Genomic DNA, 14,720 nt, shown 5'->3' with positions numbered 1-14,720 from the left:
ATAAACGCGAAATTCCGAGTTATAATGCCTGAATTGCGTGATATAAAGTAGCAATTGTGTGCAATAGTCAGAATTGTGAGACACAAACTCGCAATTCCGAGTTATAAAGTCCAAACTGGAAGATATAAACTCGCAATAGCAAGTTATAAAGTTCGAATTGCAAGATATAAACTCACAACTGTGAGTTATAAAACACGAACCGTTTGATATAAAGTCGCAATTACGAGATATAAGGTCAGAATTGTCAGTTATGAAGTCCGAATTGCGTGATATAAACTCGCAATTGCAAAATATAAAAAAGGTAAATTTCCCCCCTCACAATTCTGATTTTTTTTCCTCGCATTTGCAAGTTTACATCTCATAATTCTGACTTTTTTTCTCAGAATTGTGTGATATAAACTCGCAATTGTAAGAAAATGTGGGCTGACTTTTTTCCCTCAGAATGGGAGTTTATATCTCACAATTCTCACAGAAGTCAGAAATGGGGGATATACTCACAATTGTCTTATTATTCCATGCCAGAAACAGGCTTCCATACATATATTTCTATTTTGTTTTTACATTTTTTCCCCCTGAGGTTGACTTATAATGTTGGCAAAGTCATAATTTAGTATTTCATGACCATTTATCCACCCTATCCAATTCATATAATTAAAAAGGGTTGTTTTTGTTGGCATTTTTAAGACCTCTGTTTCTGAACACCCAATAGGTGTGCCGTAGTTGACGTAAATGCAGGCAGTCTGACATCAGAAAGTTGTACATGGCATTTTTGAAGCTTAGTTTCAATGAAGAAGATGTCGAGTTTTGAAAGTTACAGTATGTTTTCAAGGTACACTGCAAACAGGAATATTTGACCCTTTTAATGTCAATAATAATATGAGTTTCAACAGGTTAAAGCTGAACTTCATATCAGGTTGGAAGATGCTGCAGATTTCAGGAGGAATACTGTGACTAGTGTGTGACTCCAGTAAGGTTGAGAGTGAGACTTATGCCGTCACAAAAGCTCTTTGCTTTGGAAGGACACGCTGCAGGGGATTTTTGTTTTCAACTCCACTCAAAATAGGCTGTATTTCTTCAAGTACTGCAAAACATTTTTGCTCAAAATATTATATAAAACATCCATCAGACCACCACAGCGATGGGTTCATCGTGCCTCATGCATTAGATTTGACTGAACATTCCTTCTGTCTATCTTAAGAAATAAATCCACTCAAGTAGCTTTGCGTACGTTTTTGACCACAGCAGGATAAAAAGTACCATTTTAAACTAGACGAACCATCTTCTAGTTACGAGTCACCCAACTAGATCGTAACTCGGGTTCGTATTTAAGGCCTCTTCAAATGTAAGACCACAAAAGAAACTGAAAAAAAGAAAAATAATCACCTAAAAGAAAAGATGCAGAAGCAACCTCCTAAGGAAAAGTACTGTCAATAATGACGGCCATTCTGCTGAAGTGATCCCACACAGAGTGGACTTGAGTCCCAGCCATCAAACAAGGGAGCCCTGATGTCATTAGAGTGTACGCCTCCGTCACCCACTGAGGTAACATTATGTTTTGTTTATTTTTCTGAATGTATCTGTCCCCGCCTGCCCTCTGCACTTCCTCCTGTCTCTGCAGGATGTGGGACTGTCCACAGGAAGTCCAGCGTCTCTGACAGGGTGTAGGTGGTGTTGTGGGATAGGTGCCACAGATTCAGTTGTCCACTTTCACTGGTCCACTGTCTGATGTCTCGCTCAGTTCGGCCTCCTCAGTGGAAGCCCACGTAGAGATGTCTTCTCCTCGAACAATCCGTTCCCATTGGGCCAGGTTTTCCCTGCAAACACAGATAGCTCTTCACAATATTGCAACCAAAACCAACCATTTGTCCATATTTTGAATGTGGCAGAACAATTGGCTAAATAAAAAATTAAATCCACTGCCAAATGGTAAGAAGTAGAATGTTTTGCAATCACACAGATTTCTGCCTCTGAACAATGCACAATGTCATAATGTGTGTGTGTGTGTGTGTGTGTACCTACTTAACTATATTTTGGGGACAAATTTGTACCCAGAAGTGACCAAAACCTGATTTTTTTTTTTTTTTCAAAAAACCTCCCTTTAGGGCTGTCCTCATTTGCAAAATATAAAAAATATAAAAATATGCAGAAAGTTTTCAAAAGTTTGGGGTCAGTGAAATTTTTTGTGCAAATATATATAAATCATTTAAAAGTGAAATCTTAGCAAAGTAACCCTTAGAGTGTCTACAGTGCCTCAGACATTATTATTTTGTGGTTGTGTATTTTATTAATATTAATTTATAAATGTTGCATTCTAGTGGCGAGGCATTTATCATTAGCATCTGATTTTTACTTTTAAAGACAGAAAAATAATACAAGTATACAAATAAATGTATTCAATACAATAGCTATTTACAATCTAGTTTTCAGCCACTTTGACCTATTATTTGTTGGTTTAATTAAAAAATTTAAATGGTTGTTTAAATTTAATATAAATTAAATTTGGTTGTTTTTACTGTTAAATTTAACCTGATGAATATCAGATGCGCCACCTGACAGCAATAATAATAGGAATATGCTAAATAAAAAAAAGGTCCCACTTTATATTAGGTGGCCTTAACTATATGTACTTACTTTTAAATTAATCATTTGATACAATGCACTTATTGTGTACATACATGGTTTTACATTGTACTTAAATTAAAAAAAATACCTGCAAGTAATTACATCTGTAATTGATTTCTGTAATTACATTTATAATTACACTGTTGTGTAACCCATACTTAAACCTACCCATACCACCAAACCTGTCCCTAACCTTCCCCGTATCCCACCTCAATAGCAGCAAATGTGTTTTGCAATACAACATGAACACAATAACTACACTGTACTTATTTTTTAATGTAAGTACATAGTAGTTAATGCCACCTAATATAAAGTGAGACCAAATTGAATCGGTGCATAGTTAATGATGCCCCAAAATAGGCAGTTAAAAAATTAATTAAAAAAAATCTATGGGGTATTTTGAGCTGAAACTTCACAAACACATTCAGGGGACACCTTAGACTTATATTACATCTTGTGAAAGAACGTTCTAGGGCAACTTTTAGTGTAAATAATGTGCTAACTAGTTAAAACTTTGGATAAACATGAATTATATTCATAAAATTCAATTATGCTTAAATGCTTGAAATTATTTTTATTTATTTTTTTTTCAGAAAATTGTGTTTGTGTATGAATTTCACAAAACTTAATTTTTTTTTATTTATTATTATTACTATTATTTTACTTTTGCATTATTTTATAATGGATCCAACTTGCTAATGAAATTTGGTTTTGACTATTTTAATGACTGATTTTTATCAATTTTACTGATTGCTTGTTACAGTTCTGAAAATGGCAATTGAAAGGCTGTGGTTATAATAATAGAGGCAATGCTGTCAGGGTAATCTGACCCAGTCAGGAAGGAAGAAGGTGGTCATACTCAATTTATCCAGTTTTGTTTTGTTTTTGTTTTTTTTTAGATCTGCCCTTTTATGTAGCACACAGGTCAGTAAGGAGGAAGAAAATTGTCGACAATTAGACTCTCCCTTTCCTTTCAATTAGTAAGGTTGATGTCATTTATTGGTCTCTCTCTGATCTCACAATGACCAGGGCTCCGGAACGTCTGGATCCACTGCCCACAGATTCCAGTTGGAAACCTGGTTCTTCAAATCAGAACTAGCACAAAGGCTACATAATGGAAGTTAACGTGACCCGAGCAAAGCAATGCAAGTAGCTCTAGTTACAGAGTGGGAAAGAAAATGATGTATTGCATTCAGAGTATGAATATGTGCTGAACCTGCTCTTTGAGCCTGTCTTTGAAACATAACTTCCGTGCCAAAGAAAGATGTCATCTGATATAGCAACATTACTGTATTTCAACCATATATGCCATATGTAATAAAACCACATAGAATAAAGAACTACACACTGAAATTTTAAAGGGGCTATATGTACGTATTTTCATGTATTAATCATTTTTATTGCTAATGTGTAAACAGCTTGTAACAAAACTTAAAAAACAAGACCTTCCCTGACTTCTTGTCGGGGTTGTCTATGAAAGCCTGTACACTGATTTTTATGTGAGGGAATCCAGAGAGCCTCCCTTACTTTCTCTGCAGCGACAAACTGCAACACTACTTAACATTAGCTTAGAGATGGAGACCACTAACATCAACACTAAAAAAAGTTTGCTGTTTCACTGTAACAGTGACAATGTTAATCTGTAATGATTCAAAAAGATCAGCCACAATGGCACGTTCAAGATAATGCTGAAAGAGCCATTCTGTACTGTAATATCAATCTGTCATGCAAAGAATGAATTCATTCAAACTATAGTCTCACATAGCCAGATCTATATAGTATTTAGTCTCAAATATACTTTTTAATCCATTATAACCATGTCATTTTTAATTAACTCATCTGTCGACATGATGCCAGTGAATTGCAGAGCTAGTGCAAACAAATCCACATGGCTACGATCAGATGCTTTCTTAACCGCTATTCCCTTTCAGTCGGTCACGTTTGATGTACATCAGAACTGGCAGACAAATTGGGGATCGCTTTGAGAGACCAATCTTTTTCGAGTGTAACTAAAATGAGCCAATGCACATTGGTATGCGATAATTGCATCAGCTGCTTTGTGCTGCAGCACGAGTATATAATGAGCAGCAGGTGCATAGCATACTGGCTTTTTGCTTCGAAGCAGAGTGGATGTGTTGTTTCTGATCTGAAAATTTACTGAGAATTTCAACTCAGACGAGTCGTTCTTCAGCAAGGAGCCTCTGTGAGACTGGTGTTGGTGTGACAGCGTGGAGAGCGGTGGCTGCAATCCCACGAGCGAAACAAAAACAGCTGTTTTTACACCTCTTACGGAGTGTGTGCCTTCAATGAGTCTGCTGTTAATTCAGCCTTAAAGAGCGAGCGCCTTCAAGGAGAGTGTGACTGCTCACAACAGGCTTGCACTATCGTCCTGTTTGTGTAGCCGCGGCCATTTCCCTGTGCACTTCAGCACCACAGAGAGCAAATTCCTGAAAGAGCATACATGGTTTGACCCTGCGTCTTTTTCAAGATGTCGTTCAAACCATGTGTTTCTGGATGCAGGTGTTACCCGGTTCTGGCTGACGGTCATGATCACTGTCTCATGCGCTTGAGCTATAGGCACGCTGATGTGGCGTTCATGGGTGGTTCATGTTCTCACTGTGGGAACATAACCATCGCAAGGTTAAGGTGACGAGGTGGAGCCCCTTCACATATTCCCCGATCTAGTTCTTCTTCTAGGCCACCTCAGAAGAAACCTACTTCGGTTAATAGCCTTGATGACCTGAAAATTACAGTGAGGAATACCCTGCCGAGTCAACCTCCTCAGGCTCCTCACTCCTCTTCACCACTGCCAGCCGTGGAGCTTCCAAGAGGACGTGCTGATCCGCCTCGTGAGGTACCAGTCGTTACTTCTGGGGCTCCACTGGATGACCAGATGTTGGTCGCTGCATCGGAGGGTGAACTTATGTCCTCCGGGGATGAAGATTCGGCTGCGCTGCCCCCTTTGGGTGTGGCATTATTGCCCGAGTCAGACCCAGAGCTGATGGCTATGCTTTCCCGTGCTGTTCAGATTAGTGATCTTCAGCAGTTTTTGGCAGCACAGAATCAGACGGAGGTGATCAAGCACATCCTGCCCCGACGACCAGCTGCTGCCTCCACCCAGTCGTCAGCTGCAGTGCCTCCGTCTGCTCATCGCCAAGGGCTCCCCCCTGTGGCCGCCTCGCCCCTGCTCAGCCTAAGCAGCAGCCTCCACCTAGGCAGCAGGTGGCTAGCCACAAGAGGAGCGCCAGCCCGTCCAGGCCCCTGCCAAACCAGGGGGCAAGCATAAGGGCAAGTGGCCCTGAGACGGGCGACCCAGAGATGGGAGGATCTGCTCTTCGGGAGATGGTGACTGCAACACTCCCTACCGCGGAGGAGGGCCAGGTGGAGAATCTCCAGCGGTACCCACATTTTCAAAAAAGTGCAATTTCCTCCATCTCTGGGTCCCAAGAGGGTGCGGTTGCTAGTGTGCAACCCAGAACAAACGCCTCGCCTCTCCCTTCCCCCTCTTCCATTGCTACCGGGCAGCAGTGTGCGGTTCGAGGATGCCACCAGGCCTTCTTACGCACCCTCTGCCCAACCCTGGAACTAGGTAAGTGTTGCACAGCACACTCAGACTCCACTTCGGGCCGCCCCAGGCACGTCTGTGGTCCTGTTGGTCCAGCTTGCACAGTGTCTGGTAGCCTGGCTAGCGCTGCCCAGCCTGTCTCGCTGGCTCATCCGTACCATCAGACTTGGCTATACTATTCAGTTCACCTGGCATTCCCCCAATTTCAGGGGCATCCACTTTACTTCTGTGTGGAGCAGAAATGCCCCTGTCTTACAGACAGAGATCAATGTCCCACTGGCGAAGGTGAGATCAAGCCGGTCCCTCCAGCCGATATGAAGTCAGGGTTCTATAGCCCCTACTTCATTGTGCCCAAGAAAGGTGGTGGGTTACGGCCAATATTGGACCTGCAAGCCTTGAACCTGGCCCTGCACAAGCTTCCATTCAAGATGTTAATGCAGAAACACATTATCGAATGCATTCGTCCCCGAGACTTCAGGTTGCAACTCGCCCACCATCTCCTCCTCAGGAGTTAGAAGCATCTGAGGCCGCTTCGTGCCATTCACATCCCTAGCGTGCTCAATTGTGCAGCAGACGAGCTCTCACGACAGCCTGCGCTTCCGGGAGAGTGGCGACTCCATCCCCAGGTAGTCCAGCTTATATAGGACCTCTTTGGAGTCAGACAGGTAGACATGTTTGCCTCTTCGGACTCGACCCATTGCCAGTTGTTTTACTCCCTGACCAAGGGGACACTAAGCACAGATGCACTGGCACACAGCTGGCCCCAGGCCGTGGCTCAGGGCGCCTCGCTGACAGATATTTGCAGAGCTGCGGGCTGGGCAACACTTAAAATGTTTGCTAGATTCTATAGCCTTCGTGCAGAGCCAGTAACTTCCTGTATACTCAACCCAGTTGCCAGATACGTTTACTCCAGTAGTGTTCCCCAGAAATGGCTAACCCTGTTGAGTTCCCCTATCACCCCAGGCAGTCAGACGTGACGGAGTGTCTGATGCCAGGCCTACACTTGTATGCATTGTGGAACCTGTGTTTGGTTGGGTGTCCATATGTAGTGATCCCTGCGGCGATCCCATATGTGTATTCTTCCATGGTAAAGCTACCAAGTCCCGGCTAGCCCTTTCCCTCGACAGAGCCCGTTCTGTCGTCTCTGCTGGTGTTCTTTCCCCCTTAGAACTAGGTTGGAACCCCAGAGACTTCCATATGTTGTGCTACCCTGCTTGGCTAGTCCATATATGCAACTGCCACATTTCACCTCCCTACGGGCAGGATGTGGCTTCCACAGTATTCCCATTTTCTTCAAGGGCATGCTTTCCCAGCGTTATCCAATAGTCACACTGGTGGGTCTTGCAGAACAGCAATGACTGACCTCTGCTTAGAGCCCTGATTTCTGCTCCAACAGTTGTGGGCAGACCAGGAGTCTCAAGCAGAGTGCTGGAAGGGCCAGCGATAGTGGTGGCGTCTTGGTTGTTAACCCCAATTCGTTGGTGAGTTCCGACATATGTCGAACATGACCGACAGAAAGGGAACGTCTTGGTTACATATATAACCCTTGTTCCCTGAAGGAGGGAACAGAGATGTACGTCCTGTCGCTACAGTTGCTGTACATCCGCTGTACATCCTCTGTACAGCCGAGTCACTAGCTCAGCTCCTCAGCGGAAAAGCAAATATGCGATGCACCTGTTGCTTATTATATACTCGTGCTGTAGCACAGAGCAGCTGATGCAATTATCGCATGCCAATGTGCATTGGCTCGTTTTAGTTACACTCGAAGTAGATTGGACTCTAAAAGCGATCCCCAATTCATTGCTCAGTTCCGATGTACGTCTCCGTTCCCTCCTTCAGAGAATGAGGGTTACATATGTAACTGAGACATTTTCTCACCGCTTGTTGTTTATTTTGTGACTGAGAGGAAAGAGCACAGCACATATTTATATATTTATCTAAATGTCCCTCTCAGCAGCGTGGACAGCGTCTTGAAGTTCGTCAACCGTATATCACTGCAAAGGTATTTCCAACTTCTTTTTACTTCTAAGCGAAGAACAAAAAAGAATTTCACTGTATCAGGGCCTTGAATCACGTTCAGTCTCTTGTACGCTAGAACACTGATTTGGCAGAGGATTGCTCGCATCCTTATGGAGTGTGTGCACGAGTGTGAGCATGAGCAATAAGTTGCTGGCTGCAGTTCACTTAACGGCCACTGGTGTCACTAATATAAAGGGCTTCTGAATTCTACATACATCCCCTTTAAAAAATTATGGAATTTATGGTAACAATTTAGAATATGGAACACATATTCACTATTAACTATGACTTTTCCCTCATTAAACTCCTAATTTACTGCTTATTTATAGTTAGTAAGGTAGTTGTTAAGTTTAGGTATTGGGTAGGATTAAGAATGTAGTATAAGGTCATGCTGAATAAGGCATTAATATGTGCTTAATAAGTACTAATAAACAGCCAATATTCTAGCAATATGCATGCTAATAAGCAACTAGTTAAAAGACCCTAAAATAAAGTGTTACCGAATTTATTATTATAATGTTGGCTTGGCTATCTAATAACTAGCATAACATCAATCTGAAACATGCTAGCAACATGCTAACAATGTGATACTAGGAACTGCATAGATTGTTCTGGATGCTTGCCAGATTGTTGTTAGCAACTGCATAGCAACACCCTAGCGACCACCCAGAACACCCCAGCAACACACTAGCAATCATCTACATTACTCGGTAACAATTTAGAATACTGATCCTTCATTAATGAATAACTATACAGGAACAAATGAGTAATGCATTATTAATCAGCTTAAAATGATTTAATTAATAAAACCAATCAATTAATAATATAAAATGATATTAATCACAATAAACAATGCTTCCACTAAGTAATATAGTTCATCAGCCTGTAGGGTGTTTATGGCAACATGGCCACTTGGCGCATTAATATAAAATGAAACTATATGTGGTCACATTTGTGTGTATAGTGATTATAACAGTTTTGAAGAAGACTCATTATCTGTCTTATAATATCATCTTTGTCAAAAAGATAAAGATATATTAGTCTGTTTAATTTGTTTAATAAAAGTATTTATGCATTATAGCAGTCAAACATTGTCATGAGTGTGTGACTGACCTGCAAGCTGTAAGCAGAGGGCTGGAGGGAGGAAACAGCTCTGACAGGGTGGTGTAACAGGGAATTGCCACTGCATTGTAAAATCCCACCTGAATACATAGGTAAAAACAGGACTAAGTTACAAATAAAACAGGCTTGTTTACTCTACAAGTGAATATAACTGTGACCTATAGGCCACATTTTAGGCACACCACCAATGTTAAGGTTGCTCCAAAGCATGAGATAGGAAAAGAAACATTTTGTTGGACGGCCTGTAAGGAGCTTGATAATGACAGAAAGTTCTCATTTACCTGTCCCTGGGGAACCTCATGCTTTTTATCCCTGTCCATCATGGGGATGGGCTGCATTCCAATCTTCTTCATTTCATCCCCCTATCATTACACACACAATGAACAATTTGACATACTGGTCAAAACAATACAGTGGTCTGTAAAATTATTTACTTTATTACACATAAATATCGGTACTACAAAAAGATTCCTGTTTGGTTAACAATGATATAGTTTACCTCAGCCCAGAACTCAGCATAGATGTCATTGGCTGTGAGTCGTGTGATGGGCCATAGTTTGGTAACAGAGCAGAGATCACAGGCAGTCATCATCAGACCAATCACACGGTCCCTGTGGTGGACCAATAATCAGCCAGCAATTAATCGACGGGATTAAATCAATCTTTTTATGCAGATGAAAATGAGGCTGAGAGGGATAGACATACACTCTTTACAATGACACGGGCTGTATGAAGGTCCTAGAAAATGCACAATTTTCAAAACAGTTTATGGATATTTTGTCTGCTGAAAGATGTTTCATCAGCTGCATAATCTATGAAAGCTTGTTTCTGCCACGGAATAAAAAAAATATTTGCGACCTTTTTCCCCTCACAATTCTGAATTTTATAAACTCGCAATTGCAATTATGACCTTTTTTTCTTGCAATTTCTGCCTTTTTTTCGCAACTGTGGCTGTTTTTCCTCGCAATTGCGAGTTTATATCTCGCAATTCTGACTTTTTTTTAAACCTGCTATTGTGAGTTTTAAAGTCCAATTATTTTTTTCTCAGAATTGTGAGTTTACTTCTCACAATTCTGACTTTATAACTCGCAATTGCGAGTTTATATCACATAATTCTGAGAATATAAAAGATGTAAACTTGAGATGTAAACTCGCAATTGCAAGAAACAAAGTTTGAATTGTGAGATAAAAAGTCACAATTACCTTTTTTATTTTTTATTTAGTGGCAGAAGCAAGCTTCCATGATAATCTGTATGTTGTTAACAAACAGTAGCTACAGACCATTTATCATACTGTACTTCTATCACTTACAGCCTTTTTTCATTCCGGCCAGAAATTAAACATGGCACTAATATATTTTGAAAACTTCTACAACACATTATATAGTATTGACAAAGCCTGAGTGAACCCAGTAAATGTGTCATTACGTAAATCTCTTTTTCCATCATAATTATGTTCAGTTAATCCAATAAATACTTCAAAACATTTCACATTTTATTTCTGTGAGAAATTCATACTTACAGCTTTTAATTTATGCTGAATTAAGTTTTAAATCATAAAGATAAGAAAATGTGCTTGTCATGAAATAGTGTCACAATGCAAAATATTTGTACAAAATATTATTTATTTATGTCTTTTGACTTGAAATGTATCCTGGATATATTGTTGTGGTAACACTAGGGTGACATAGTTACATGTACTTACTATAGTAATAACAGTAAATTATGCATAATTAAAAGCCACTAACCCTAAACCAAACCCTAACTGCAACCATGTAGTTAATTAATATTACTCAGTACGTATTTGTTTAATTATTCTATAACACAGCCACCTTAAAATAAAGTGCAACCATCTTCGTGAGATTCACTCAAGCAGTATGTTAGCATTCCAATCCAAGCACAGCTTATCACACTTTTTTGGGTGTCTCCCTGAATATACCTCTGTTGTTGAGGTAAGATTTACAAGAGTTCTTTGATAATGGAGCTAAAACACGACCTCTAACCTGTGAGCACGGTTGTTTAGGTCCAGCGCCCCTGTGGCCAGCAGTTCAGCCAGTTGCTTGCGGTTGCCGAAGTACAGAGCAAGGTCTGTAGCAATGATGGCTTTCCTGATGATCTCCAGCACCTGCTCATACTCACTGGAAGTCAGGTTGGAGAAAATATTGTGCCCTTCCAGCTATGGGAAAAAAGGAGATCAATAAAAAAGCAAAAGCTCCACTTATGCGGCATCTGGCTCTGCTGGAGAGTGGCAGCAAAGCCAAAAGGGTGGAAAGGCAATGCTCTGTTTAATATGGGAAATTTCTTAAAAATTAGACCACCAGTCTTTTTTTTTTTTTTTTTTAAATTATAGAGTTTATGGGGCAAATTGCCCTTTGGATTAACAAAAGTCACCACTATACACCTAGTGCAATTAACACTGAGCTTTACCACATGTGAAAAACAGGCAGTAAACAGAATTTCATTTAAAATAGATTTTCTAGTGAAAATGGCAGCAGTTATTCAAAGGAATAAATATAAAACTGGGAATCCAGACGTGCTGTGTAGCCAAGTGCACTTTTGGCACTTAAAAAAGCAAATTCAGGCAGCTTGATCCCAGTCTTAGAGTGATGCTCTACAGTCATCTACAACAGTGGTTCCCAAAGTGGGGGTCAAAGGGGACATCGAGGGAGGGGTCGCGAGATGATTTCCAGAAATTAAACACATTTTTAATTTTTAATGATTAGAAATAGCATATTTTATGAATAATTGTAACAAAATATTAAAAATATTAGTTAAATTAAAAACAAACCATGCAAATAAAAAAAGCCATCAACCTTTCGATTTTTCTTCCCCTCGACCGTGACTCCTGAGGTGATTACGACAGATTAACGACATATTGGCAACAGCATCAGTTGCAGCAGGTCAATTTACAGCACCATGTTAAACATTCAGACATGTGCACGTAGGTAATTCTTTAGGCTTTAAGGTTTGGATATTATTTTTGTCGAAATGAAACGTTGGTTAATATCGACCAAAGACAGGGAGGCCAGCGGAGGAGAGCAGAGAAGCATCACCGTCAGGAGACATAATGGATTGCATTCGTCTCTTCGTGAAAGTGGAAAAACAAAGTTCTTTATGACCTGAGGGATTTCTTATAAAAAGATTTAAAAGGAAAGAAAAGATGAGAGTCTGTTTTTGTCTATTTTAAGTTTTAATTTAAAATGTTTGTGATTTTAACATAAAGTTTAAATTTAAATGTTTTGCCACCTGCATGAGCAAGTATATAAAATATATAAATCAATATATATATCAAAAGCATTACTTTCTATAAATATAAAGTAATAAATTGAATAAAACGTTTAAATGTAGAGCATTTAAACGTGACATCTATGAAAAGTGTATACAAAGATAATTGCAATGCTGACAAGACATGTTCAGTAACAACTTTTGGATTTATAATAAAAATAAAGTAAATGTTGTATTTGTGATAAACAGCCACGGATCAGTTATGCACTGCAAATGCGGCATATGTACAATAGCGCGTGCTGCATATGTACTGCAAAGGCATGTTCACCTAAATGCCAGGTAAGGAGCTATTTTCCTTGCTTTACCCGAGGCAAAAAAGCCATGTGCACTGCTGCAGACATACGGTTCCTGGAACGCACTGCCGCACTGCATCCGTGTGCAGTGTGAACACTCTAATCCATTAATATGGGCACGGAAAAAAAAATGCACCGCATACGCAGTGCGGACAGAGTATGTGTGAAACATGGGTTTGAGCGTGTGCGCCATTGCGCACAATGTTTGTATACTTTAACCACTTCAGAGGATAGTGGGGGTCGCGAGTCACTGGCATCATTATTTTGGGGGTCGTGGGCTGAAAAGTTTGGGAACCCCTGATCTACAACACTCACAACCTGCCTGTGACATAGGGAAATTAATTGTGTTCAGCACAAATTTTGATATAAAGTGGAACCCAGTTTATTTTTGGTGAATCGCTCCATGCATCTCAGAAACTGTCAATACTGCATTTCAGGTGGGACCAATGTGATGGTTTCTGCATGTAAGACACTACAGGCAAAAACACTGTTTTTTAGGCATTGGCCAATTTTGGCTTTTCATAAATCATTGTTTCAGACTAGGGTAAAAGAAAATCCAAAATACACAAGTATTAATTTTGTTGCACTATTTGCATCTGAAATAGATGAAATAGAAATTACAACTTCAGTAGCACTTACATACACCAAATTTCCAGTTTTATTCCTATCTATATTCTGAAGGTTTTTACTGAGGGGTATGATCATATATCATTCACCTGATTTTATATAACATTTTATTCCTAAAACATGGTGATTTTGTTTTTTTATGGCTGTTGACATTTTCTGTTTTATGGAGTCATAAATAGAGATATGTGGTATACAAAACTTTGCCTAAAAGATAAAGTTTGTGGTTTCTGCAAGTTCTCCTCTGATACAACAGTATTTAGTGAGGACTGTAGCTTTATACAACTAGCACTAAATCATATACAAGGCAGTGCCCGCAAGACAATTTTATATCAGTTTAACTGACATATTCATTAAAGAATCTAAGGGAATCTGTGCACGTGACCGTGCTGTTCAACGGGTGGGTGTAACTGGCCGACCCTCCCACATCTAGCATGTTTGAAACTATCGTACTGAGCTGGCACAGTGTGTAAGAGCTTTACCTGCAGGATGGACACCGTCTGTGAAAAATGATGCTGTTCCATTGTGGATGTGGAATACAGGGCAGCCAGCGGATGGTCAAACTTCTGGAGATAACTGTTACTGTACCCGCGGTGGTCCAGGTCATGACACAAGCAGGCAATCAGCAACCCTTTCCTCTGTGTGAGCAAGCAGAACAAGGAAGTGACTGTTGTTTTTCAACAGAGTGACAATAAAGGCCCATTCAAACCAAGAACCATAACTGTAAAGATAACTATATTAGCGTACACACCAATGGATGATAATATGCTGTAGTTATATACAGCTTTAAATGCTCAAGCTCTTTAAATGTCAATGTTATCATCATTCACCAACTAGGGAAAAAAAAAAAAAAAAAAAAAAAACCTTCTGAAAGCGATTCCAACAATAAAATTCCTCTGTGTCATTACATACTAATTATAGCTAATTCTCATAGAACGATTATTAAAGCTTTATAGTTATCGCATTTTTCCGGCAAACAAGGAGGGAAATCTTTATTTAAAGGCTTTTGTTCCTTACTATGTTTCTGACTACAAATTAGTGTGTTCTACATTTTTCCTAGTAAATGTACTTTTAGTTAAGTTTAATGCTGTCACCTCGTTTTTTTTTTTTCCCCACCAAAAACTGTAAAGAACTATAAATTCTATCATTAGTTACATTCAGTGTTGGGGGTAACGCATTACAAGTAACTTG

The 14,720-nt window shown here is 39.8% G+C and overlaps 1 protein-coding gene across 5 annotated transcripts in view; it reads right to left on the bottom strand.

Annotated features, from left to right (window-relative positions):
* Window positions 1–435: 435 nt before the first annotated feature.
* pde10a (phosphodiesterase 10A) overlaps window positions 436–14,720 on the bottom strand; it is a 145,718-nt gene continuing 131,433 nt past the window's right edge. For 4 of the 5 annotated variants that reach the window (XM_048205811.1, XM_048205807.1, XM_048205808.1 and 1 more), the window contains exons 17-22: window positions 14,012–14,167; window positions 11,331–11,503; window positions 9,828–9,939; window positions 9,610–9,690; window positions 9,320–9,408; window positions 436–1,814 (exon numbers count right to left, since the gene is read on the bottom strand). In XM_048205811.1, the coding sequence (XP_048061768.1) occupies window positions 1,694–1,814; window positions 9,320–9,408; window positions 9,610–9,690; window positions 9,828–9,939; window positions 11,331–11,503; window positions 14,012–14,167 (732 nt within the window). In that variant the 3' untranslated portion in view covers window positions 436–1,693. The remainder of the gene's footprint in view (window positions 1,815–9,319; window positions 9,409–9,609; window positions 9,691–9,827; window positions 9,940–11,330; window positions 11,504–14,011; window positions 14,168–14,720) is intronic. The other variant, XM_048205809.1, reaches the window with a different exon arrangement.

This window comes from Megalobrama amblycephala, linkage group LG10 (assembly GCF_018812025.1).
Source record: "Megalobrama amblycephala isolate DHTTF-2021 linkage group LG10, ASM1881202v1, whole genome shotgun sequence".
Lineage (NCBI taxonomy): Eukaryota > Metazoa > Chordata > Actinopteri > Cypriniformes > Xenocyprididae > Megalobrama > Megalobrama amblycephala.
The sequence above is the reverse complement of the archived record's forward strand: the minus strand, read 5'-3'. Positions and strand labels throughout refer to the sequence as shown.